We start from the raw sequence: 25,935 nt of genomic DNA, 5'->3' as shown, positions 1-25,935 counted from the left end.
ATACAGGTGCAAAAGGTTCACATCTAGCCAATAAAAAGATCAAGTATTGGATTCAATAAAGGAGCAAAGGGGCAACCGAGGGCACCCTTGGTCTGGCGCACCGGACTGTCCGGTGTGCCACCGGACAGTGCACAGTACCTGTCCGGTGCACCAGGGGACTCAGACTCCAACTCTTCACTCTCGGGAATTCTCGGAAGCCGGCGCGCTATAATTCACCGGACTGTCCGGTGTGCACCGGACATGTCCGGTGCTCCAAGGAAGCTCGGCCTCCGGAACTCGCCAGCCTCGGGTTCGCGCGGCAGCCGCTCCGCTAAAATTCACCGGACTGTCCGGTGTGCACCGGACTGTCCGGTGAACCACGGAGCAACAGCTACTTCCGCGCCAACGGTCACCTGCAAGCGCATTTAATGCGCGCTCTGCGCGCGCAGTCGGCAGGCGCGCCCATACCGGTGCACCGGACATCAAACAGTGCATGTCCGGTGTGCACCGGACACCCAGGCGGGCCCACAAGTCAGAAGCTCCAACGGCTAGAATCCAACGGCATTGGTGACGTGGCAGGGGCACCGGACTGTCCGGTGTGCACCGGACTGTCCGGTGCGCCATCGAACAGAGAGCTCCCAGCAACGGCCACATTTGGTGGTTGGGGCTATAAATACCCCAACCACCCCACATTCATAGCTATCCAAGTTTTCCAACTTCTAACCACTTACAAGAGCTAGGCATTCAATTCTAGACACATACAAAGAGATCAAATCCTCTCCAATTACACTCAAGCCTTTAGTGACTAGCGAGAGAGATTTGCCGTGTTCTTTTGAGCTCTTGCGCTTGGATCGCATTCTTTCTTTCTCTTTTGCTCTTGTGATCAACACTCAATTGTAACCGAGGCAAGAGGCACCGATCGTGTGGTGGCCCTTGCGGGGAAGTTTTGTTCCCGGTTGATTGAGAAGAAGGAAAGCTCACTCGGTCCAAGGGACCGTTTGAGAGAGGGAAGGGTTGAAAGAGACCCGGCCTTTGTGGCCTCCTCAACGGGGAGTAGGTTTGCAAGAACCGAACCTCGGTAAAACAAATCCGCGTGTCACTCTCCTTATTTGCTTGCGATTTGTTTTGCGCCCTCTCTTGCGGACTCATTTATTATTACTAACGCTAACCCCGGCTTGTAGTTGTGATTATTTTTGTAAATTTCAGTTTCGCCCTATTCACCCCCCCTCTAGGCGACTATCAATTGGTATCAGAGCCCGGTGCTTCATTAGAGCCTAACCGCTCGAAGTGATGTCGGGAGATCACGCCAAGAAGGAGATGGAGACCGGCGAAAAGCCCACTACAAGCTACGGGAGCACTTCATCGGAAGAGTCCCGCACCAAAAGGAGGGAGAAGAAGAAGAGCTCCTCCAACAAAGGGAAGGAGAAGAAATCTTCTTCTCACCACAAAGAGAAGAAGGAAAAATCTTCTTCCCACAAGCCGCATCGGAAAGGCGATAAGCACAAGAGGATGAGGAAGGTGGTCTACTACGAGACCGACACTTCATCAACTTCTACCTCCGACTCCGATGCGCCCTCCGTCACTTCTAAGCGCCAAGAGCGCAAGAAGTATAGTAAGATCCCCCTACGCTACCCTCGCATTCTTAAACATACACCTTTACTTTCCGTCCCATTAGGCAAACCACCAACTTTTAATGGTGAAGATTATGCTATGTGGAGTAATTTGATGCGATTTCATCTAACCTCTCTCCACAAAAGAATATGGGATGTTGTTGAGTATGGTGTACAGGTACCATCAATAGGGGATGAGGACTATGACACGGACGAAGTGGCCCAAATCGAGCACTTCAACTCCCAAGCCGCAACCATCCTCCTTGCCTCCCTAAGCAAGGAGGAATACAACAAAGTGCAAGGATTGAAGAACGCCAAGGAGATTTGGGACCTACTCAAGACGGCGCACGAGGGTGATGAACTCACCAAGATCACCAAGCGGGAAACGATCGAGGGGGAGCTCGGTCGCTTCCGTCTTCGCCAAGGGGAGGAGCCACAAGACATGTACAACCGGCTCAAGACCTTGGTGAACCAAGTGCGCAACCTCGGGAGCACAAAATGGGATGACCACGAAGTAGTTAAGGTTATTCTAAGAGCTCTTATTTTCCTTAACCCCACTCAAGTACAATTAATTCGTGGGAATCCTAGATATCCACTAATGACCCCCGAGGAAGTTATCGGGAATTTTGTGAGTTTTGAATGCATGATTAAGGGCTCCAAGAAGATCAACGAGCTTGACGAGCCTTCCACCTCCGAGGCGCAACCGGTGGCCTTCAAGGCAACGGAGGAGAAGAAGGAGGAGTCTACAAGTAGACAACCAATTGACGCCTCCAAGCTCGACAACGAGGAGATGGCCCTAATCATCAAAAGCTTTCGGCAAATTCTCAAGCAACGGAAGGGGAAGGACTACAAACCCCGTTCCAAGAAGGTTTGCTACAAGTGTGGTAAGCCCGGTCACTTCATTGCAAAATGTCCTATGTCTAGTGACAGTGACAGGGGCGACGACAAGAAGGGAAGAAGAAAGGAGAAGAAGAAATACTACAAGAAGAAGGGCGGCGATGCCCATGTTTGTCGGGAGTGGGACTCCGACGAAAGCTCAAGCGACTCCTCCGACGACGAGGACGCCGCCAACATCGCCGTCACCAAGGGCCTTCTCTTCCCGAACGTCGGCCACAAGTGTCTCATGGCCAAGGACGGCAAAAAGAAGGTAAAATCAAGGTCCTCCACCAAATATGAAACATCTAGTGATGAGGATGATGATAAAAATGAGGAGGATAACTTGCGCATTCTTTTTGCTAACCTTAACATGGAACAAAAGGAAAAATTAAATGAACTAATTAGTGCCATCCATGAAAAGGATGATCTCTTGGACTCCCAAGAGGACTTCCTAATCAAGGAGAATAAGAAACATGTTAAGGTTAAAAATGCTTATGCTCTAGAAGTAGAAAAATGTAACAAATTATCTAGTGAGCTAAGCATGTGCCATGACACTATTGCCAACCTTAGAAGTGAAAATGCTAAATTATTTGCTAAGGTAGATTCTCATGTTTGCATTGATCCTAGAAATGATAATGTTGATTTACTTGCTAGGATTGATGAGTTAAATGTTTCCATTGCTAGCCTTAGAAATGAGAATGAGAAACTAATTGCTAAGGCTAAGGATTTTGATGTTTGCAATGCTACTATTTCCGACCTTAGAACTAAAAATGATATGTTGCATGCTAAGGTTGTTGAACTAAAATCTTGCAAACCCTCTACATCTAATGTTGAGCATATTTCCATTTGTACTAGATGTAGAGATATTAATGTTGATGCTATCCATGATCACCTAGCCTTAATTAAAAAACAAAATGATCACATAGCTCAACTAAATGCTAAGATTAGAGAGCATGACTTAGAAGATGAAAAATTTAAATTGGCTAGAAGCATGCTCTATAATGGGAGACGCCCTGGCATCAAGGATGGCATTGGTTTCCAAAGAGGAGACAATGTCAAACTTAATGCCCCACCTAAAAATTTGTCTAACTTTGTTAAGGGCAAGGCTTCCATGCCTCAGGATAACGAGGGTTACATTTTGTACCCTGCCGGTTATCCCGAGAGCAAAATTAGGAGAATTCACTCTAGGAAGTCTCACTCTGGCCCTAACCATGCTTTTATGTATAAGGGTGAGACATCTAGCTCTAGGCAACCAACCCGTGCCAAGTTGCCTAGAAAGAAAACTCCTAATGCATCAAATGATCATGCCATTTCATTTAAAACTTTTGATGCATCTTATGTGCTTACTAGCAAATCCGGCAAGGTAGTTGCCAAATTTGTTGGGGGCAAGCACAAGGGTTCCAAGACTTGTGTTTGGGTACCCAAAGTTCTTGTATCTAATGCCAAAGGACCCAAAACCGTTTGGGTACCTAAAACAAAGAACTAAACTTGTTTTGTAGGTTTATGCATCCGGGGGCTCAAGTTGGATACTCGACAGTGGGTGCACAAACCATATGACAGGGGAGAAAAAGATGTTCTCCTCATATGAGAAAAACCAAGATCCCCAACGAGCTATCACATTTGGGGATGGAAATCAAGGGTTGGTCAAAGGTTTGGGTAAAATTGCTATTTCACCTGATCATTCCATTTCCAATGTTTTTCTTGTTGATTCATTAGATTACAACTTGCTTTCTGTTTCCCAATTATGTCAAATGGGCTACAACTGTCTTTTTACTGATATAGGTGTCACTGTCTTTAGAAGAAGTGATGATTCAATAGCATTTAAGGGTGTGTTAGAGGGTCAGCTATACTTAGTAGATTTTGATAGAGCTGAGCTCGACACATGTTTAATTGCTAAGACTAACATGGGTTGGCTCTGGCACCGCCGACTAGCCCATGTTGGGATGAAGAATCTTCATAAGCTTCTAAAGGGAGAGCACATTTTAGGACTAACCAATGTTCATTTTGAGAAAGACAGGATTTGTAGCGCATGCCAAGCAGGGAAGCAAGTTGGCACTCATCATCCACACAAGAACATAATGACGACTGACAGGCCACTGGAGCTCCTACACATGGATCTATTCGGCCCGATCGCTTACATAAGCATCGGCGGGAGTAAGTATTGTCTAGTTATTGTGGATGATTATTCTCGCTTCACTTGGGTATTCTTTTTACAGGAAAAATCTCAAACCCAAGAGACTTTAAAAGGATTCTTGAGACGGGCTCAAAATGAGTTCGGCTTAAGGATCAAGAAAATAAGAAGCGACAATGGGACGGAGTTCAAGAACTCTCAAATTGAAAGCTTCCTTGAGGAGGAGGGCATCAAGCATGAGTTCTCTTCTCCCTACACGCCACAACAAAATGGTGTAGTGGAGAGGAAGAATCGAACTCTATTGGACATGGCAAGAACCATGCTTGATGAGTACAAGACACCGGACCGGTTTTGGGCCGAAGCGGTCAACACCGCCTGCTACGCCATCAACCGGTTATATCTTCACCGAATCCTCAAGAAGACATCATATGAACTCCTAACCGGTAAAAAGCCCAATATTTCATATTTTAGAGTTTTTGGTAGCAAATGCTTCATTCTTATTAAAAGAGGTAGAAAATCAAAATTTGCTCCTAAAACTGTAGAAGGCTTTTTACTTGGTTATGACTCAAACACAAGGGCATATAGGGTCTTTAACAAGTCCACTGGACTAGTTGAAGTCTCCTGTGACGTTGTGTTTGATGAAACTAACGGCTCTCAAGTGGAGCAAGTTGATCTTGATGAGATAGGTGAAGAACAGGCTCCATGTATCGCGCTAAGGAACATGTCCATCGGGGATGTGTGTCCTAAGGAATCCGAAGAGCCTCCAAATGCACAAGATCAACCATCCTCCTCCATGCAAGCATCTCCACCAACTCAAATTGAGAATGAGGCTCAAGATGATGAAGAACAAAATCAAGAAGATGAGCCACCTCAAGATGATGGCAATGATCAAGGGGGAGATGAAAGTAATCAAGAAAAGGAGGATGAGGAAGATCCAAGACCGCCACACCCAAGAGTCCACCGAGCAATCCAACGAGATCACCCCGTCGACACCATCCTCGGCGACATTCATAAGGGGGTAACTACTCGATCTCGGGTTGCTCATTTTTGTGAACATTACTCTTTTGTTTCCTCCATTGAGCCACACAGGGTAGAGGAAGCTCTCCAAGATTCGGATTGGGTGGTGGCGATGCAAGAGGAGCTCAACAATTTCACGAGGAACGAGGTATGGCATTTAGTTCCACGTCCTAACCAAAATGTTGTAGGAACCAAATGGGTCTTCCGCAACAAGCAAGATGAGCATGGTGTGGTGACAAGGAACAAAGCTCGACTCGTGGCCAAAGGGTATTCACAAGTCGAAGGTTTGGATTTTGGTGAAACCTATGCACCCGTAGCTAGGCTTGAGTCAATTCGCATATTATTGGCCTATGCTACTTACCATGGCTTTAAGCTCTATCAAATGGACGTGAAAAGTGCCTTCCTCAACGGACCAATCAAGGAAGAGGTCTATGTTGAGCAACCTCCCGGCTTTGAAGACAGTGAGTACCCTAACCATGTCTATAGGCTCTCTAAGGCGCTTTATGGGCTCAAGCAAGCCCCAAGAGCATGGTATGAATGCCTAAGAGATTTCCTTATTGCTAATGGCTTCAAAGTTGGCAAGGCCGATCCTACACTCTTTACTAAAACTCTTGAAAATGACTTGTTTGTATGCCAAATTTATGTTGATGATATTATATTTGGGTCTACTAACGAGTCTACATGTGAAGAGTTTAGTAGGATCATGACACAGAAATTCGAGATGTCGATGATGGGGGAGTTGAAGTATTTTCTAGAATTCCAAGTCAAGCAACTCCGAGAGGGCACCTTCATTAGCCAAACAAAGTACACTCAAGATATTCTTGCTAAGTTTGGGATGAAGGATGCCAAACCCATCAAGACACCCATGGGAACTAATGGGCATCTCGACCTCGACACGGGAGGTAAGTCCGTGGATCAAAAGGTATACCGGTCAATGATTGGTTCATTGCTTTATTTATGTGCATCTCGACCGGACATTATGCTTTCCGTTTGCATGTGTGCAAGATTCCAATCCGACCCTAAGGAATCACACCTTACGGCCGTAAAACGAATCTTGAGATATTTGGCTTATACTCCTAAGTTTGGGCTTTGGTACCCTAGGGGATCCACATTTGATTTAATTGGTTATTCGGATGCCGATTGGGCGGGGTGCAAAATCAATAGGAAGAGCACATCGGGGACTTGCCAGTTCTTGGGAAGATCCTTGGTGTCTTGGGCTTCAAAGAAGCAAAATTCGGTCGCTCTTTCCACCGCCGAAGCCGAGTACATTGCCGCAGGACATTGTTGCGCGCAATTGCTTTGGATGAGGCAAACCCTGCGGGACTACGGTTACAAATTAACCAAAGTCCCTTTGCTATGTGATAATGAGAGTGCAATCAAAATGGCCGACAATCCCGTCGAGCATAGCCGCACTAAGCACATAGCCATTCGGTATCATTTTCTTAGGGATCACCAACAAAAGGGGGATATCGAGATTTCTTACATTAATACTAAAGATCAATTAGCCGATATCTTTACCAAGCCACTTGATGAACAATCTTTTACCAGACTTAGGCATGAGCTCAATATTCTTGATTCTAGAAATTTCTTTTGCTAGCTTGCACACATAGCTCATTTAAATACCTTTGATCATATCTCTTTTATATGCTATGACTAATGTGTTTTCAAGTCGATTTCAAACCAAGTCATAGGTATATTGAAAGGGAATTGGAGTCTTCGGCGAAGACAAAGGCTTCCACTCCGTAACTCATGCTTCGCCATCACTCCGAGCAACTCTCTCTTCTTCGGGGGAGAAATGAGCATCAAGGAAAAGGACGTAAAAGCTCAAACGCAAAAGGACTTCGTCTTTGGTATAATCTTAACTCACTTATTTATTACCAAAAGGGGAAGTTTGCACTTCGAGGGCTCTAATGATTCCGTTTTTGGCGATTCATGCCAAAAAGGGGGAGAAATGAGCCCAAAGCAAAAGGACCGCACCACCACCACCAAATTCAAAAACTTAGTGCTTTCCAAAAGTCTTTATCATTTGGTATCCTATTGTGTTCAAAAGGGGGAGAAAGTAGTATTTCAAAAATGGTATATCAAAACCCTCTTGAACACTAAGAGGTGGATCTCTTTTAGGGGGAGTTTTGTTTAGTCAAAGGAAAAGCATTTGAAACAGGGGGAGAAAATTTCAAATCTTGAAAATGCTTCTCAAAATCTTATTCATTTGCCTTTGACTATTTGCAAAAGAACTTTGAAATGGATTTACAAAAGAATTTGCAAAAACAAAACATGTGGTGCAAGCGTGGTCCAAAATGTTAAATTAGAAAGAAACAATTCATGCATATCTTGTAAGTATTTATATTGGCTCAATTCCAAGTAACCTTTTCACTTACATTATGCAAACTAGTTCAATTATGCACTTCTACATTTGCTTTGGTTTGTGTTGGCATCAATCACCAAAAAGGGGGAGATTGAAAGGGAATTAGGCTTACACCTAGTTCCTAAATAATTTTGGTGGTTGAATTGCCCAACACAAATATTGGACTGACTAGTTTGCTCTAGTGTATAAGTTATACAGGTGCAAAAGGTTCACATCTAGCCAATAAAAAGATCAAGTATTGGATTCAATAAAGGAGCAAAGGGGCAACCGAGGGCACCCTTGGTCTGGCGCACCGGACTGTCCGGTGTGCCACCGGACAGTGCACAGTACCTGTCCGGTGCACCAGGGGACTCAGACTCCAACTCTTCACTCTCGGGAATTCTCGGAAGCCGGCGCGCTATAATTCACCGGACTGTCCGGTGTGCACCGGACATGTCCGGTGCTCCAAGGAAGCTCGGCCTCCGGAACTCGCCAGCCTCGGGTTCGCGCGGCAGCCGCTCCGCTAAAATTCACCGGACTGTCCGGTGTGCACCGGACTGTCCGGTGAACCACGGAGCAACGGCTACTTCCGCGCCAACGGTCACCTGCAAGCGCATTTAATGCGCGCTCTGCGCGCGCAGTCGGCAGGCGCGCCCATACCGGTGCACCGGACATCAAACAGTGCATGTCCGGTGTGCACCGGACACCCAGGCGGGCCCACAAGTCAGAAGCTCCAACGGCTAGAATCCAACGGCATTGGTGACGTGGCAGGGGCACCGGACTGTCCGGTGTGCACCGGACTGTCCGGTGCGCCATCGAACAGAGAGCTCCCAGCAACGGCCACATTTGGTGGTTGGGGCTATAAATACCCCAACCACCCCACATTCATAGCTATCCAAGTTTTCCAACTTCTAACCACTTACAAGAGCTAGGCATTCAATTCTAGACACATACAAAGAGATCAAATCCTCTCCAATTACACTCAAGCCTTTAGTGACTAGCGAGAGAGATTTGCCGTGTTCTTTTGAGCTCTTGCGCTTGGATCGCATTCTTTCTTTCTCTTTTGCTCTTGTGATCAACACTCAATTGTAACCGAGGCAAGAGGCACCGATCGTGTGGTGGCCCTTGCGGGGAAGTTTTGTTCCCGGTTGATTGAGAAGAAGGAAAGCTCACTCGGTCCAAGGGACCGTTTGAGAGAGGGAAGGGTTGAAAGAGACCCGGCCTTTGTGGCCTCCTCAACGGGGAGTAGGTTTGCAAGAACCGAACCTCGGTAAAACAAATCCGCGTGTCACTCTCCTTATTTGCTTGCGATTTGTTTTGCGCCCTCTCTTGCGGACTCATTTATTATTACTAACGCTAACCCCGGCTTGTAGTTGTGATTATTTTTGTAAATTTCAGTTTCGCCCTATTCACCCCCCCTCTAGGCGACTATCACAAACCATCTACATCTACCATTGAGCATGTCACTATTTGTACTAGATGTAGAAATGTTGATATTGATGCTATTCATGATCATATGGCTTTAATTAAACAACAAAATGATCATATAGCAAAACTAGATGCTAAAATTGCCGAGCATAATTTAGAAAATGAAAAATTTAAATTTGCTAGAAGTATGCTCTATAATGGGAGACGCCCTGGCATCAAGGATGGCATTGGCTTCCGAAGGGGAGACAATGTCAAACTTAATGCCCCTCCAAAGAACTTATCTAACTTTGTTAAGGGCAAGGCTCCCATGCCTCAGGATAACGAGGGTTACACTTTGTACCCTGCCGGCTATCCTGAGAGCAAAATTAGAAAGATTCATACTAGGAAGTCTCACTCTGGCCCTAATCATGCTTATATGTATAAGGGTGAGACATCTAGTTCTAGGCAACCAACCCATGCTAAGTTGCCTAAGAAGAAAATTCCTAATGCATCAAATGATCATACCATTTCATTTAAAACTTTTGATGCATCTTATGTGCTTACTAGCAAATCCGGCAAGGTAGTTGCCAAATTTGTTGGGGGCAAACACAAGGGTTCCAAGACTTGTGTTTGGGTACCCAAAGTTCTTGTGTCTAATGCCAAAGGACCCAAAACCGTTTGGGTACCTAAAGTCAAGAACTAAAATTGTTTTGTAGGTTTATGCATCCGGGGGCTCAAGTTGGATACTCGACAGCGGGTGCACAAACCATATGACTGGGGAGAAAAGAATGTTCTCCTCATATGAAAAAAACCAAGATCCCCAACGAGCTATCACATTCGGGGATGGAAATCAAGGTTTGGTCAAAGGACTTGGTAAAATTGCTATATCTCCTGACCATTCTATTTCCAATGTTTTTCTTGTTGATTCCTTAGATTACAACTTGCTTTCTGTTTCCCAATTATGTCAAATGGGCTACAACTGTCTATTCACTGATGTAGGTGTCACTGTCTTTAGAAGAAGTGATGATTCAATAGCATTTAAGGGAGTGTTAGAGGGTCAGATATACTTGGTAGATTTTGATAGAGCTGAACTCGACACTTGCTTAATTGCTAAGACTAACATGGGTTGGCTCTGGCATCGCCGACTAGCCCATGTTGGGATGAAGAATCTTCATAAGCTTCTAAAGGGAGAGCACATTTTAGGATTAACAAATGTTCATTTTGAGAAAGACAGGATTTGTAGCGCATGCCAGGCGGGAAAGCAAGTTGGAGTCCATCATCCACACAAGAACATCATGACGACCGACAGGCCGCTTGAGCTACTCCACATGGATCTATTCGGCCCGATTGCTTACATAAGCATCGGCGGGAGTAAGTATTGTCTTGTAATAGTGGATGATTATTCTCGCTTCACTTGGGTATTCTTTTTGCAGGAAAAATCTCAAACCCAAGAGACCTTAAAGGGATTCTTGAGACGGGCTCAAAATGAGTTCGGCTTGAGGATCAAGAAAATTAGAAGCGACAACGGGACGGAGTTCAAGAACTCTCAAATTGAAGGCTTTCTTGAGGAGGAGGGCATCAAGCATGAGTTCTCTTCTCCCTACACACCTCAACAAAATGGTGTAGTGGAGAGGAAGAATCGAACTCTTTTGGACATGGCAAGAACCATGCTTGATGAGTACAAGACACCGGACCGATTTTGGGCCGAAGCGGTCAACACCGCCTGCTACGCCATCAATCGGTTATATCTTCACCGAATCCTCAAGAAGACATCATATGAACTCCTAACCGGTAAAAAGCCCAACATTTCATACTTTAGAGTCTTTGGTAGCAAATGCTTTATACTTGTTAAAAGAGGTAGAAAATCTAAATTTGCTCCTAAGACTGTAGAAGGTTTTTTACTTGGTTATGACTCAAACACAAGGGCATATAGGGTCTTTAACAAGTCCACTGGACTAGTTGAAGTCTCATGTGACGTTGTGTTTGATGAGACTAATGGCTCTCAACTAGAGCAAGTTGATCTTGATGAGATAGGTGAAGAAGAGGCTCCATGCATCGCGCTAAGGAACATGTCCATTGGGGATGTGTGTCCTAAGGAATCCGAAGAGCCTCCAAATGCACAAGATCAACCATCCTCCTCCATGCAAGCATCTCCACCAACTCAAAATGAGGATGAGGCTCAAGTTGATGAAGGGCAAAATCAAGAAAATGAGCCACCTCAAGATAATGGCAATGATCAAGGGGGAGATGAAAATAATCAAGAAAAGGAGGATGAGGAAGAACCAAGGCCGCCACACCCAAGAGTCCACCAAGCAATCCAACGAGATCACCCCGTCGACACCATCCTCGGCGATATTCATAAGGGGGTAACCACTAGATCTCGTGTTGCTCATTTTTGTGAACATTACTCTTTTGTTTCCTCTACTGAGCCACACAGGGTAGAGGAAGCACTTCAAGATTCGGATTGGGTGGTGGCGATGCAAGAGGAGCTCAACAATTTCACGAGAAATGAGGTATGGCATTTGGTTCCACGTCCTAACCAAAATGTTGTAGGAACCAAATGGGTCTTCCGCAACAAGCAAGATGAGCATGGTGTGGTGACAAGGAACAAAGCACGACTTGTGGCCAAGGGATATTCCCAAGTCGAAGGTTTGGATTTCGGTGAAACCTATGCACCCGTAGCTAGGCTTGAGTCAATTCGCATATTATTGGCCTATGCTACTTACCATGGCTTTAAGCTTTATCAAATGGACGTGAAAAGTGCCTTCCTCAACGGACCGATCAAGGAAGAGGTCTATGTTGAGCAACCTCCCGGCTTTGAAGACAGTGAGTATCCTAACCATGTTTATAGGCTCTCTAAGGCGCTTTATGGGCTCAAGCAAGCCCCAAGAGCATGGTATGAATGCCTAAGAGATTTCCTTATTGCAAATGGCTTCAAAGTCGGCAAGGCCGATCCTACACTCTTTACTAAAACTCTTGAAAATGACTTGTTTGTATGCCAAATTTATGTTGATGATATTATATTTGGGTCTACTAACGAGTCTACATGTGAAGAGTTTAGTAGGATCATGACACAGAAATTCGAGATGTCGATGATGGGGGAGTTGAAGTATTTTCTAGGCTTCCAAGTCAAGCAACTCCAAGAGGGCACCTTCATTAGCCAAACAAAGTATACTCAAGATATTCTAAGCAAGTTTGGAATGAAAGATGCCAAGCCCATCAAGACACCCATGGGAACCAATGGGCATCTTGACCTCGACACGGGAGGTAAGTCCGTGGATCAAAAGGTATACCGGTCGATGATTGGTTCATTACTTTATTTATGTGCATCTCGACCGGACATTATGCTTTCCGTTTGCATGTGTGCAAGATTCCAATCCGACCCTAAGGAATCACACCTTACGGCCGTAAAACGAATCTTGAGATATTTGGCTTATACTCCTAAGTTTGGGCTTTGGTACCCTCGGGGATCCACATTTGATTTGATTGGTTATTCGGATGCCGATTGGGCGGGGTGCAAAATTAATAGGAAGAGCACATCGGGGACTTGCCAGTTCTTGGGAAGATCCTTGGTGTCTTGGGCTTCAAAGAAGCAAAATTCGGTCGCTCTTTCCACCACCGAAGCCGAGTACATTGCCGCAGGTCATTGTTGCGCGCAATTGCTTTGGATGAGGCAAACCCTGCGGGACTACGGTTACAAATTAACCAAAGTCCCCTTGCTATGTGATAATGAGAGTGCAATCAAAATGGCTGACAATCCTGTCGAGCATAGCCGCACTAAGCACATAGCCATTCGGTATCATTTTCTTAGGGATCACCAACAAAAGGGAGATATCGAGATTTCTTATATTAACACTAAAGATCAATTAGCCGATATCTTTACCAAGCCACTTGATGAACAATCTTTTACCAAACTTAGGCATGAGCTCAATATTCTTGATTCTAGAAATTTCTTTTGCTAACTTGCACACATAGCTCATTTATATACCTTTGATCATATCTCTTTCATATGCTATGACTAATGTGTTTTTCAAGTGTATTTCAAACCGAGTCATAGGTGTATTGAAAGGAAATTGGAGTCTTCGGCGAAGACAAAGGCTTCCACTCCGTAACTCATCCTTCGCCATCGCTCCAAGAAAAGGACCTTGTCTTTGGGGGAGAGAGTAAGAGCCCAAAGCAAAAGGACCGGACCTCGTCTTTGGTATAATCTTAACTCTTTTAATTATGACCAAAGGGGAAGATAGTACTTAATGGGCTCTAATGATTCCGTTTTTGGCGATTCATGCCAAAGGGGGAGAAAGTATGAGCCCAAAGCAAAAGGACCGCACCACCACCAATTTCAAAACTTAGTGTTTTTCAAGAAGTATTTATCAATTGGGATCCTGTTGTGTTCAAGGGGGACAAAGTAGTATTTCAAAATGGTATATCAAAACCCTCTTGAACAATAAGAGGAGCATCTCATTTAGGGGGAGGTTTTGTTTAGTCAAAGAAAAGGCATTTGAAACAGGGGGAGAAAATTTCAAATCTTGAAAATGCTTTGCAAAATCTTATTCATTTACCTTTGACTATTTGCAAAAGAACTTCGAAAAGGATTTACAAAAGCATTTGCAAAAACAAAACATGTGGTGCAAGCGTGGTCCAAAATGTTAAATAAGCAAGAAACAATCCATGCATATCCTGTAAGTATTTAGATTGGCTCAATTTCAAGCAACCTTTAAACTTACATTATGCAAACTAGTTCAATTACGCACTTCTATATTTGCTTTGGTTTGTGTTGGCATCAATCACCAAAAAGGGGGAGATTGAAAGGGAATTAGGCTTACACCGAGTTCCTAAATAGTTTTGGTGGTTGAATCGTCCAACACAAAACAAATTGGACTAACTAGTTTGCTCTAGATTATATGTTCTACAGGTGCCAAAGGTTCATATACAACTATACTAAATCGACTGTCCGGAATACCGTAGATTATTCCGGACAGGAGAAGCTTTTTGGAAAAACAGGCCAAGCGCGGACCGTCCGGGCTCTTGCGGCGGACCGTCCGCGACATCGGAATACCCCTCGGACAGAACCAATGCAAAAACACAAGTTTCCACTACAGACTGTCCGGAGGAAAAGCAAAGACCGTCCGAGCCCTCGCGCGGACCGTCCGGCCTCAGGCGCGGACCGTCCGGTCGGTAAGAAACCGAAAAACCCGAAGGTGACGGGTTCGGAGAAATGAATTATAGGGGGCCTCGCGGACCGTCCGGGGTGCACGACCGGACCGTCCGCGACTGGCTCTGTCTGACATCTGACGACGCATTAAATGCAATATAGCCGTTGATATAGCCGTTACTGCTGACCGTTGCGTTTTCAGCCGTTGATCAACAAGGGCGGACCGTCCGGACCTGACTCGCGGACCGTCCGCGCTCAGCAGAAAGGTGCAACGGCTAGGAAGTGGTTGGGGGCTATAAATACCACCCCAACCACCTCCATTCAAAACATCCAAGCATTCCAACCTTCAACATTCAATACAAGAGCTAGCAATCCATTCCAAGACACATTCAAAGCCTCCATCTCTCCAAGTTTCACAATTGAGAAAAGAGATCATTAGTGATTAGTGACTTGAGAGAGAAAGTGATCCGTGTGTTATTTGTTGCTCTTGTCGCTTGGCTTTTGCAATCGTGCTTTCTTGATTCTTTCATCGCAATCAAACTCACTTGTAATTGAGGCAAGAGACACCAAACTTGTGGTGGTCCTTGTGGGAACTTTGTGTTCCAAGTAATTGAGAAGAGAAAGCTCACTCGGTCCGAGGGATCGTTTGAGAGAGGGAAGGGTTGAAAGAGACCCGGCCTTTGTGGCCTCCTCAACGGGGAGTAGGTTTGCAAGAACCGAACCTCGGTAAAACAAATATCCGTGTCTCACTTGCTTATTCGCTTGAGATTTGTTTTCCATCCTCTCTCGCGGACTCGTTTCTTTATTACTAACGCTAACCCCGGCTTGTAGTTGTGTTTATATTTGTAAATTTCAGTTTCGCCCTATTCACCCCCCCTCTAGGCGACTATCAGGGAAGTCTTCCTGGATGCGCACGAGTGAGGACAAAGTACGCACAAAAAGACTCGTATTGGTCTGTGAGGATGATTTATGGTCCTAAAGAGCTGTAAGTAGTAAATATCGCCGGTACGAGAGTGGACGATGTGTTACAATATATTATTTTAAAAACATGTAAGAATGTCGGTCTTACCAACGTTTTTAGAGCTAGCTAAGTATGTCGATAAGCCGATGTTCTTACAGCCAGGTGGCAACGCCAGTAGGAGGGGTGGCACCACGAGCTGCCCTTACTAAGACCGTCGACCGAAGTGGTCGACGTACTTAATTACTTAAGTATATCGGGCGGCCCATGTTTTTAAGGCAACGTGGCATGTCCATGGAGACTTTGTAACCTGCCAAGTGGCCAGGTTTTAAGTATGTCAGATGCAGTCAGTCGAAGTACTTAAGGCCTTTAAGTAAGTTGGTTTTAGTCAAGCCGATGAATTTAGTTTAAGTACATCGTGGTCGTCGTACTTATTTGTTTAAGTACGTTAGATTATGTATGTCGGTTAAGTACGTCGGTTTACGGACGTACTTTTTGACATAGTTAAGTACGTCAGATTTTGACATAAAAACGTGTTTGCTGTTTCATTTTGTTGTCTTTAAAAATAGTGAAATGGAATCCATTTTTTGCACCCATAAAAATTTACTTTTTCCTGGTCAACCTTCCAAACAATATTTTAGTGCAATTTACTATCTGTAACTTGTTTGAACTGGTCCGATCTACTCCGACATATAGGAAGCTTCTTTTCGCCTCTCCTAGTAGTTCAAATAATGATATAGTATGTTACAGAAATAAATCAAACTATTTTTTGGATGACTCCCGCGCGCATCTGGTAATATTTAATCATGGAGATTAAAAATGCTAGGAAATAAAAATCATGAGTCTATCGTAGATTTTTCGTGACATAGTTCGTGATGTTATCTAGACACTCGCACAAAAAAAATGAGCATAACACCCATGGTGAATGTGGAGAATAGTGGTAGCAATTAATAATATTTATTATGACGCAGATTACAGAAATTTAAATATTTCGAGCAGGTACACATATATATTCAACGAACATGTTTAATTAGATGAAACTCCAAGAAGATTTCATGAAATCTCAGACAAAATCCAAGCAAAAGTCTAAACGCAAAGATTTCAGGAGAGTAATAAACGACATACCTTACATGAAACTCCAAGAAGAAAATTAAGTGAGGAGCTATTCTCCGGCCCCACCGAGGCTATGGTCCGCAGGAACTCTATATCAGATTGTGGGAGAGAAGACAACGAGGAGAGGTTTCCAGGCAAAGAAAAACCCTCCTAAAATTAGATGGCTCCTGAATGATGGCCACCAATCAGCAGGCTTAATTTAGAGCTCCAACCCACAAAAATAACTTGTTTATACATACATATATGCTCTTTTTTTCCTAATGAAGAAAATTACTGATGTGAGTTGAAACTTGAAACACAACTGGTCATTGCTTAATTTTACTGCTGTAAGTTGTAACCGATCACATGTCCTTGTAACAGCATCCTTCCTAAATGCTTGTGGAAGAAACAAAAATCAGGCAATTAAGGACAGCACAGTTCCCACAATTGTTTACAAGACTTTTTTTGGCACCTTAAAATTATGAAAGAAAGCATGGCAGTTTTTGCTGTCTCTGTATGTATACGTACATTCAACAAATTCCTACGAAATGCTGCAAAAGCCTAGTGATTAAAAAGATATAAGTTCAACAGCATATAGTATTGATCACCTAGAGAAAGCAGTACAGTTTTCATAGCCAGTGACCCAAGTTTATGAATACACCACCCAAAATTAAAGTTCAGTGCAAATTTTGCAAAAAGTAACACCATTGAGACTTAACTAATAACCTTCCAAAGTGTGTGTTTCCATGGAGCATTATTGTGGCCCTGAAAAACGGTGTCATAGTTTTAATTGTATATCATTTAAATAAAGAGGGGAAAGATTTAGGCCACTAACCTCTAGTCCTCCTCTAGAACAATTCTCTGTTAAGTAAAAGTCTCAGTGCCAGCCTGCACATCTGAGTCGTAGTTCTTGTTTATGGTTAGCGCGATGCGCTTGTGTGCTGCGCTGTCAAAACAAAAACAATTTATTAACACTAAAAATGTAAGGAATGGTTCTTATTTACATGCTTGCCAGCTCATTACCATGCATTTCAGAACACGTTGAGTTTTACTACGAATTATTAGGCAAACTGCTCAAGTATAATGCCAAAGACGGTTATTGGGAGTGCCAATATTCTAAGACACCTGGTGGACGCTGTTCTCACGAAGCCCGCCGTTCGGAGTTCTACAATCCCAAATAGCATCGTCATCGCAAAATGCAGGCGCTCCTACTCCCCGCGCGGGCCGCGCCGCCGCCGCCGGCGATCCTTCGGCAGCGTGCGGTTTCCGCGTCCACGTGTGCGTCGCAGGGCTGCCGCCTCCTACTCGGTGCCTCTGGTTGTCTCAGCTGTGGGGTAAGATCTCGGCTGCGCCTCACAGTGGTGGCGGCGTCATCGTCCTCGTCGGGACCGCTATACCCGACGCCTCCACCCACCGAGGAGGAGGTGGAGCGGGTCAAGCTCGAGCAGGTGCTTTGGTAGTTCCTTTCCTTCCTTTGACCTATTGGTTCGAAGCCCCCCCTGGTCATGCTCTGTGTGGGTGGAGTAGGGTTTATGTGATAGCTTGAATGAGGAATTTTGTGGTCCGGTGTTCTCTGACAACCTTGGTAACATTTTGAGGTTTTTTTTTCCATTAAGAAATCTAGTTAGCTGTGGACTACGTAGATGGTTTCTTGTTGAAATGCTCTTGGGCAGGATTGGTTTTGTGGCACTGCCTACGATGTGTGTTATGTCGCTTAGGAATTGTAACAGCCTAGGGAGAAGGAACGCAAACAAATTTGTCGGGAGCTAGCTAAGGCTAGATCTTTGTTGCTAGTTGATCATCCTTCATTCTCCACTGTAGCATCAACTTGTTGTCAGATAGTTGATAGACAAGAGTAACGATTACTCTTGTTCATCAGCGATTTTGAAACTATGCGTAATTTCTGACTGACATTTTCGTTGAACATTTACCACTTTCCAATTTTAAAAGCATCAACGAAGGCATGCTTGCAGTTTAGTTCCATGTGCTTATTAGGATTTCTTAGTTCATGCCTACTAGGCACTTAGGTTCTTTATTAATACAAGAGGCATGGAAAAATAGTTTTAACTCATATGCCATTTAATTGAGGTATACAAATTATGGAAGTTTTAGTACATGAGCTGGTTAATCTCCACTCTTGTTTTTTGTTTGAAATCATGTTTCTTATTCACATGGTATCATTGTAAAATTGATTATGTGTTTCTTGCTTGGCTCTAAATGGTCTCGCATACATACAGGGATTCTGAAATATCGTTTTCCCCCTCTTTCTTCTGTATTGGCTAAATGGACAGGTTATGAGGAGACTAGAGAAAACAGCAAGGTATTTCAAGAATTTGGGTACCCTGGGGTTCTGGTCCCAGTTGGTGTGCACAATTGTCTCTGCTGGAATTTTGGCATTCTCTACAGTTGTAACGGGGAAGGTGACAGCACCCTTTACATTCTATGCGACTGCTGCTGGTATTGCTGCTGCTTTTATCTCATCCTTCTGGTCATTTGGTTACATCCGTCTCTCTGAAAGGCTTAGAAGAACATCAAAGGAACCTGCTAAGGTACCCCCATTTTTCTCGACTTCGCACTGATTTGACATTGTTAGCCGCAATAGCTGAATTATTCACATAAAAGAAGGGCAGACCCAGTGCCCAAAGCTACCACATGAGTGTGGTCTAGGGAAGGGATAAATTGATGCGTAGAGGCTGCTTCGAACTGTGATAGCTCTCACCAACACAGACCTCTTTCCAGTGAAAAATCCCTGCACCTCCTTCCCACTCGCTTTGGCTCATCTTTTTTAAATGCCTACTGCTATCCCTGTGCTATCGAGGTGGTTCAGACCACGGTATTTGTCTATTATCATAGACAGCTTCTAGCTGCTTTTCAACATACGTATTGAATAGTTAGCTTTGTTTGGGAAGCTTGGTTAGGTTAGAAACGAAACTGTTTTACTTTCGTTAAGATACATACGAAACTGTTAATCATTTGCTTTTCAGGCTCCTCCACGCGCCGATGTTGTTAATAGCCTGAAAAATGGCATTGTGCTGAATATTCTCGGGATGGGCGCCGCTGTTCTGGGCATGCAAGCCACCGTTGGTGCTTTGGTAGCAAAAGCTCTCACAACCTCTGCAGTTCCCTATTATCAGGCTGCTGCTCCAGGCCAAAGCCCTGTGTTGGCCTTAGATGTTTTCCTAGTTCAGGTACTCGATTGTTCACTCCTATCACCATTTGGCATGAATCATTCTCTCATCGATGTTTGCACCTGTAGCCAGTCAAACAGTGTTGTTAGAGTTCACTGCATCAACGTCTGCACCTGTAACCTCAGGGTTACCTTAATCAGCCTTTTTTTTGGGTGGGTAGGGGGGGTAAAGTGCTTTAATCAGCCTTGACATTGGTTTAGGAGCACTGCACCTAACTTCGTTTTTACGAGAAAATAGTCCCGTCTGTAGAGTCTAGTAAATATTTGCTTAGTGAAATCACATGTCCAATAGAGAAGTATCTTGCCTTGACCTCACTACTCAGGGTTACCAATGCAGCCTGCAGACTGCGACCCTGACAATGCAAATAACTGTAGGACACTCCCAAGATTAGGATCCTGCAGACATTTGCTACTACTCAAGATCGTTCATCATAGTAGAACCTTGCAGGGGGACAGACCTGCAGTTGAAGTTGTAATCTGCTAGGGTACTAGAAGGGGAGAAAAAAAGAAGAAGAAAACGCACTGTTAGCTATTCGTTTGCTAGTCCGTTATTATGTTATGAAAGAGGCTTTAACATCAGCTTTGTAGTAACCTTTGTTGGTCGTCTCGTTGAGCAGGCTTCAGCGAACACCATCCTGTCGCATTTCCTCGGGCTGGCGAGCTCCCTGGAGCTGCTGCGCTCGGTGTCGCTGCCTCCAGCAGAAGCTGCCGCCCCTGCCGGGGCCTGAGCCATGGCCCGTGGGCGGCAGGGTCAAGGAAGAACCTTCGTTCCCTCGGCGGCGGCGGCTCTGGTAGACGTAGACGCTCTCGCTGTTGCTGCTCCGGATTGTGTGTACAGCTCGCATCAAGCTTGGTACATACTACACACACATCGATGCCTTGCCCTTCGGTTCAGCTGGAACCAACGTGTCTGTCTGCCTAGTTCCCGCCGGGCGTGAGGCGAGCTCTTGCATGAGCACTTGCGAGTTGCGAATCACATGATGTGTGTGGCGCATGTTTGCTGTACAAGTGAGCGACTGGGTTCCCTCCTAGTCATTGTACCCGCTTCGCTGGTCGGGTATAAAAAACGGACAGTATAAATATCCATTTTTTATACGGATTCGGGCCCCTTTAAGTCTAGTTTGGGAACACCATTTTTCTAACGGAGTGTTTGGATCCCTTCATTTTAGAAGAATTGGAATTTACTAAATAAAGTAACTTATTTAGTTTGGAATTTGACATTCCACCACTTTCCAAAGTTCAGATATAAGCCTATCTCAAATTCTTGGGGTGGAGCATAGGAAATGATTTTATGCATAAGTAGAATTTGTTTCTAGTCTGTAACTTACATTACACTCTTCGTTTCGCTCCTTTATAGTAAAAATATAGCACATAAATATCTTCGACAACTTGATAATAATAGTATAAAAATATATTTTGTATAAAATCGAATTAGTTTAATTGATATATGCCTAAATTACTATTATTAGAATGAAATTCAATTCCAATGATCCAAACGGGGCGTAAGGGATTTCCATTTCCAAAGGAAAATGAACTAATTTTCTTGAAAAAATGAAAATAAGAAAATATGGTTTCCAAACTAGCCCTTATATTTATATTCGGGATGGATACGACTAGTACCCGAACAGTACAACCTTGAATTTGGGTCGTACACGGGTACCTGGATTTTGTGCATCCGCTTTATTTTCATTATTTGTTAGTTTTCTTTTATAGTATTTTTATAAAATCAAAACTTTTACATATGAATCCCGATATATGAATCCTGATGAAGATAAAGTTTATATAAAATTCGTATAGCTAAGAGATATACAACTTTGTAATATATAGTTTTTTGTTCGTACACACATTCATGTTGGAGTTATTGAAACAACGTCTAGATTTATATCAAAGTAACATACTATATATCACATGTGTAACTTCAATACCCCATAACTTATTAATAGACTATATATCACATGTGTTGGATTATTTTATCTTGTATTTTACTATCTTATGTCAATTTTTGAAAAGCTATTCTATATTGTATTAAACTATTGTGTGATTCGAATCTTGTAATTACATTGCGAACTTCTGTATGGTATCAACTTATTGCTATATTATCATATTGATATGTGGTCTAGGCAATGCTCGTGGTGTAACTATCTTACGCGCAAACTGAAAACTTATGGATGTTTTTAGTTTCAGCACGGGCCTTAAAACTTTTGACAAGATCGGCACGAACAAAAAAAAAAAGGTTTCCATTCTACGGATAGGGACTCTATTTCTCTATTCTAGGTATTATCTGATTTGCAAATATCCTGAATCATTGGAATGTGAGGATTAGAGATAAATTCATATATTCTGTCTACTCTACTTTCCAATTGATTGAAAAAAGTAATTAGGTATACTATAAACATAATCTTTTTAGATTTTGATTTTTAGAATGATTTGCATAAAAGTTAATGGACAATAGAAACTTATACATATATGTATAAGTAAAGGTTTTGAACGTTGTTATATAAAAAAAATAAAATTCTTGTGCCTTTTTTGTTTCGCAAAATGTTATATGTAAAAGTCATGCATATAATTTTGGAATTATTATAAAATTATGCTGATAATAAGTTATGGTTTGTAAAATATTATACACACACAGATTTATAACCTTTTGAGAAAAATATGAGGATACATTTTATCCGTAAAATATGTACATAAATAAAAGTTTCGAGTACCATTGGTGACCTTATAGGTTTGTTTGGATGCATAATTATTATTGGAGAAGATTGAGAGGTATATAATACCTTGCTAGACTATATAATAAAGGATTACATTGTGCATCCAAACAAGTTCTTAAAAAAGAATAGTTTTTCCCGGAAAATGAAAGCCACGCGGCCGGCGAGACGCCAGCTAAACCCAAGCTATACTCGTGATTCAGTATACGCTGCGCGACCGCCGGCCACAGTCCACAAATGGCGTCAAGACGGTAGAGGAAGCAAAAAATTGGTTCGTATCAGACAGACGGTAACAATACCAACCAACACGGGATGACTGCTGATCAGGTTTGGACTCTGACCGGTGACTGGTGAAGCTCCTCTGACGACGGCGGCACGACCTTAGCCACTTGCACGCCACAAGCTCGCCGGGACACCTCGTCCACGAACGCCTGGACGTGCGCGTCCGAGGACCCGCCGGGCGCCACGGCCTCCCGCGCCGCCGCGCTCCACCTCCTGGCGCTGGCGAGCATCGCGTCGGCCTCGGGCCCCGCCACTGCGGCGTCCACCGCCTCCCGCACGGCGTCCCGCCGCAGCGGCCCGCGGAGGCGGACACCCATCCCGAGCTCGTCCACCAGGAACTTGGCGTCCGTGCACTGGTCGCCCCACTGCGGGAAGGCCACCACGGGCACGCCCGCCGCGATGGTCTCCAGGGTGGAGTTCCACCCGCAGTGCGTGAGGAAGCAGGCGGTGGACGGGTGCGCCAGCACGCGGTCCTGGGGGCTCCAAGGCACCACCGCGCCGCGCCCGGCCACGGAGTCCAGGAACCCGTCCGGCAGCAGCGGCCGGGTGTCGGGGCGGACCACCCACAGGAAGGGCCGCCCCGTGGACGCGAGCCCGTGCGCCATCTCCCCCACCTCCTCCGCGTTCAGCCGCACCACGCTGCCCACCGACGCGTACACCACGGAGCGCGGGGCCTGCGCGTCCAGCCACTCCACGCAGCCGTCCGCGGCCTTCATCAGGTCGCCGCGCACCGCGCCCTCGTCGTCGTCCCGCCCGCCGCCGACCTCGATGAGCGGGCCCACGGGGATGAGCTCCGGCGGCCGCGGCGTCACGCCCGGGAGCGCCGCCGCCACGTCGGGCTCCAGCTCCGTGAAGGAGTTGGCGAGCACCCACGACGCGCGGTGGATGTTGTGGAACTGGGCGATGATCGCGTCCACCAGCAGCTTGTACGGGTTGGACGGGAGCAGGAACGACGGCACGTCGGCGACGGACATCTCGGGGAGGCCCGGCAGCGTGAAGCGCGCGTCCAGGTCGTCCTCGGGCGGGAACTCCACGAGGCCGTGCACGTGGTGGTAGTAGAGCGAGAACACCGCGCACGACTGCACCCACAGCACCGCCGAGGGGATCCCGGCGTCGGCGGCCACGTCGACCGCCCACGGCATGAACGGGTTCACCACCACGCACGCCACGGGCCGCCCGGCCCGTGCCTGCCGCCCCAGCAGCTCGGCCAGCGCCGGCGGGCCGTCCTTGGCGATGTGGCGCATGAGGTCGTCCAGGTCAGGCCCGGGGTCCTCGTCGTCCATGAACTCGAACCGGACGCGGCCCCGGCCCACCGGCACGCCGTCGCCGCCGGCCGATACGCCCGCGGACGCGGTGAGCTTCGCCCCGATGCTGGAGAGCGAGGAGAAGGTCACAAGGGGGCCCTTGGCCGCGATGCGCTTGGCCAGGCGGACCATCGGGTTCACGTGACCCTGCCCCGGGAAGCATACCAGGAGCAGGTGCGGAGGTGCGTTCCCTGCCGCCACGGTGGCCGTGGCCGTGGCCGCGGCCGCTTCCTCTCCCATGGATGGGACCTCTGCCACGCCTTTGTCGGCCTCCTCTCCTCTGTAATGGCCGGCAAAAAGCCCTGTGCGCCCGTGGAAGCGTGGATCACCGTGCTGCTTGACGAGGACCCACTGATCTATGTCTGCTTGGGTCTTTACTCTTTAGCAGAGTGGTGGAGTATACAACGCCACCGCTGCACTACAGTTATTTATACGGGAGAGAAGAAATGGGTTCGGGCAACGATGACGTCGGGCGTGACATGTCACACGCCCGGCCCCTACGTTTCTCTACAACCCAGATACGATACCACAAGACAGGCAAATCGTTATCATACTTCTCCCCAACTCGGATTTGTCACACACAAACAAGAATCATCGGACAACACAATTTAGGTTTACGCGTATGTGATTGTTGGGCATTTAAGATAATACGATCTACCAATTTAAGTTGAGTACAAGGACACTCCCTCCATGTTGTAAGTGATTTTATTAGTTGGTTGTATCCTGAGTTAAACTTTACAAAGTTTTGATTAAGTTTATAAAAAAATATAAATAATGTTTGGTTCACAAAATATAACGTAAATGATAATAGTAATGATTCACATGGCGATAACAAGTTTGAATAGATAGATATCCATTTATAAACAAACATAATTTAACGTTATCGGTTATCTATTACGTTACCAATTTGTGAACTAAACGACACTATATAAACATCAGCATCATTTGATAAATTTATTAAATACAACATAAAATACAATTGACAATGCATTTATTTACGGAAAATATAGACTAATCTTACTCAAAACTCATACTACACTACTTGGTGTGCATTTTGATAATTCATGTCAGGAGCAAACTGATAGGGGTCCTAAGACACCATAGGAACACGCTCGCCACTAGCTCAAACTCTATCCAAAGAGCATCAAGCATCTCGCTCATCCAACCATTGCCCATCAATCATGTCATGCTATTCCACTTCTACATGTTGATGCCACAACTCGACATGCTGCATCCACACCTTATAATTCGATATGAAACCAAACTATCAGAGGTCCATTAACACCCTTCCTTCTCTTGTCATGAAATAGATAATTCTGGCACTTGCTGCATATACAAAGAGAATACAGGAAAGGAAAATTACCGAGTCGTAACCATCCACTCATTTGAACGAGCTCCTGTCTTACTCTAACCTTCATTCATCCGTCAACGGTCGATCACCCATATTTGATCCTAAAGACGTACTAAAGATGGTTGAATAGGTCTTAGGCCATGTTTGGAACCCCTAGAACTAATTTGCTACTAAAAGTTTGTTGTTAGGTTCCAAACACCCTCAACTAATACATTAGCTAATTTAGCTACCTCACAGCTAACAATTAGCTCATTAGCTAGTTCAACCCATCTACTAATGTATTATTAGATGGCTAACTATTATCTCTAGGGGTTCCAAACAGTGTCTTCAATGAGATTGGTAGGTACATCCTAGGATTTTATCGTATGTGCATTTTCCATGTGTTATTATTGAATTGTTAATTTAATTAACAAAAGGCTTACCGATTTAGCCACAATTGAAACTTGAAAGTGCACTTTAATTTTAGAGAAGATTGAATACGAGTGTATATAGCTGAAGAGTTCATTTGAAGAAACGCTAAAATAATGATGTTGTTTA

At 44.9% G+C, this 25,935-nt stretch overlaps 3 protein-coding genes across 3 annotated transcripts in view; 1 reads left to right on the top strand and 2 right to left on the bottom strand.

Moving 5' to 3' along the window:
- The window catches only part of LOC100304242 (uncharacterized), a 32,084-nt gene extending 15,378 nt beyond the window's left edge, over window positions 1–16,706 (bottom strand). The window contains exon 1 of the mRNA XM_020551619.3: window positions 16,600–16,706. The gene's annotated coding sequence lies outside the window, so the exon portion shown is untranslated. The remainder of the gene's footprint in view (window positions 1–16,599) is intronic.
- Window positions 16,707–17,717: 1,011 nt separating this feature from the next.
- Window positions 17,718–20,892, top strand: LOC100276039 (Protein TIC 21 chloroplastic). Its single transcript, NM_001291671.1, has 4 exons — window positions 17,718–18,014; window positions 18,858–19,115; window positions 19,551–19,754; window positions 20,371–20,892. The coding sequence occupies exons 1-4, from the start codon at window positions 17,763–17,765 to the stop codon at window positions 20,479–20,481; spliced, it is 825 nt and encodes a 274-aa protein (NP_001278600.1). The 5' UTR covers window positions 17,718–17,762; the 3' UTR covers window positions 20,482–20,892.
- A 1,825-nt stretch (window positions 20,893–22,717) lies between these two features.
- On the bottom strand, window positions 22,718–24,448 carry LOC100281303 (uncharacterized). The gene has a single exon (NM_001154221.3). It carries the CDS (start codon window positions 24,285–24,287, stop codon window positions 22,785–22,787), a length of 1,503 nt encoding a protein of 500 aa, NP_001147693.2. The 5' UTR covers window positions 24,288–24,448; the 3' UTR covers window positions 22,718–22,784.
- Window positions 24,449–25,935: the final 1,487 nt, after the last annotated feature.

The sequence above is a fragment of the Zea mays genome, chromosome 4 (genome assembly GCF_902167145.1).
Source record: "Zea mays cultivar B73 chromosome 4, Zm-B73-REFERENCE-NAM-5.0, whole genome shotgun sequence".
NCBI classification, from domain to species: domain Eukaryota; kingdom Viridiplantae; phylum Streptophyta; class Magnoliopsida; order Poales; family Poaceae; genus Zea; species Zea mays.
Note: the sequence above shows the minus strand (reverse complement) of the source record. Positions and strands in the feature narration are given on the sequence as shown.

What these genes read in the sequence shown, in the direction of transcription:
- LOC100276039 (NM_001291671.1), top strand. Translation starts at nt 17,763, where the DNA reads ATGCAGGCGCTCCTACTCCCCGCGCGGGCCGCGCCGCCGCCGCCGGCG. An exon ending in CATCAAAGGAACCTGCTAAG is followed by an intron (nt 19,116 to 19,550) that starts GTACCCCCATTT and finishes TTTGCTTTTCAG; the next exon opens with GCTCCTCCACGCGCCGATGT. An exon ending in TAGATGTTTTCCTAGTTCAG is followed by an intron (nt 19,755 to 20,370) that starts GTACTCGATTGT and finishes CTCGTTGAGCAG; the next exon opens with GCTTCAGCGAACACCATCCT.
- LOC100281303 (NM_001154221.3), bottom strand. Translation starts at nt 24,287, where the DNA reads ATGGGAGAGGAAGCGGCCGCGGCCACGGCCACGGCCACCGTGGCGGCA.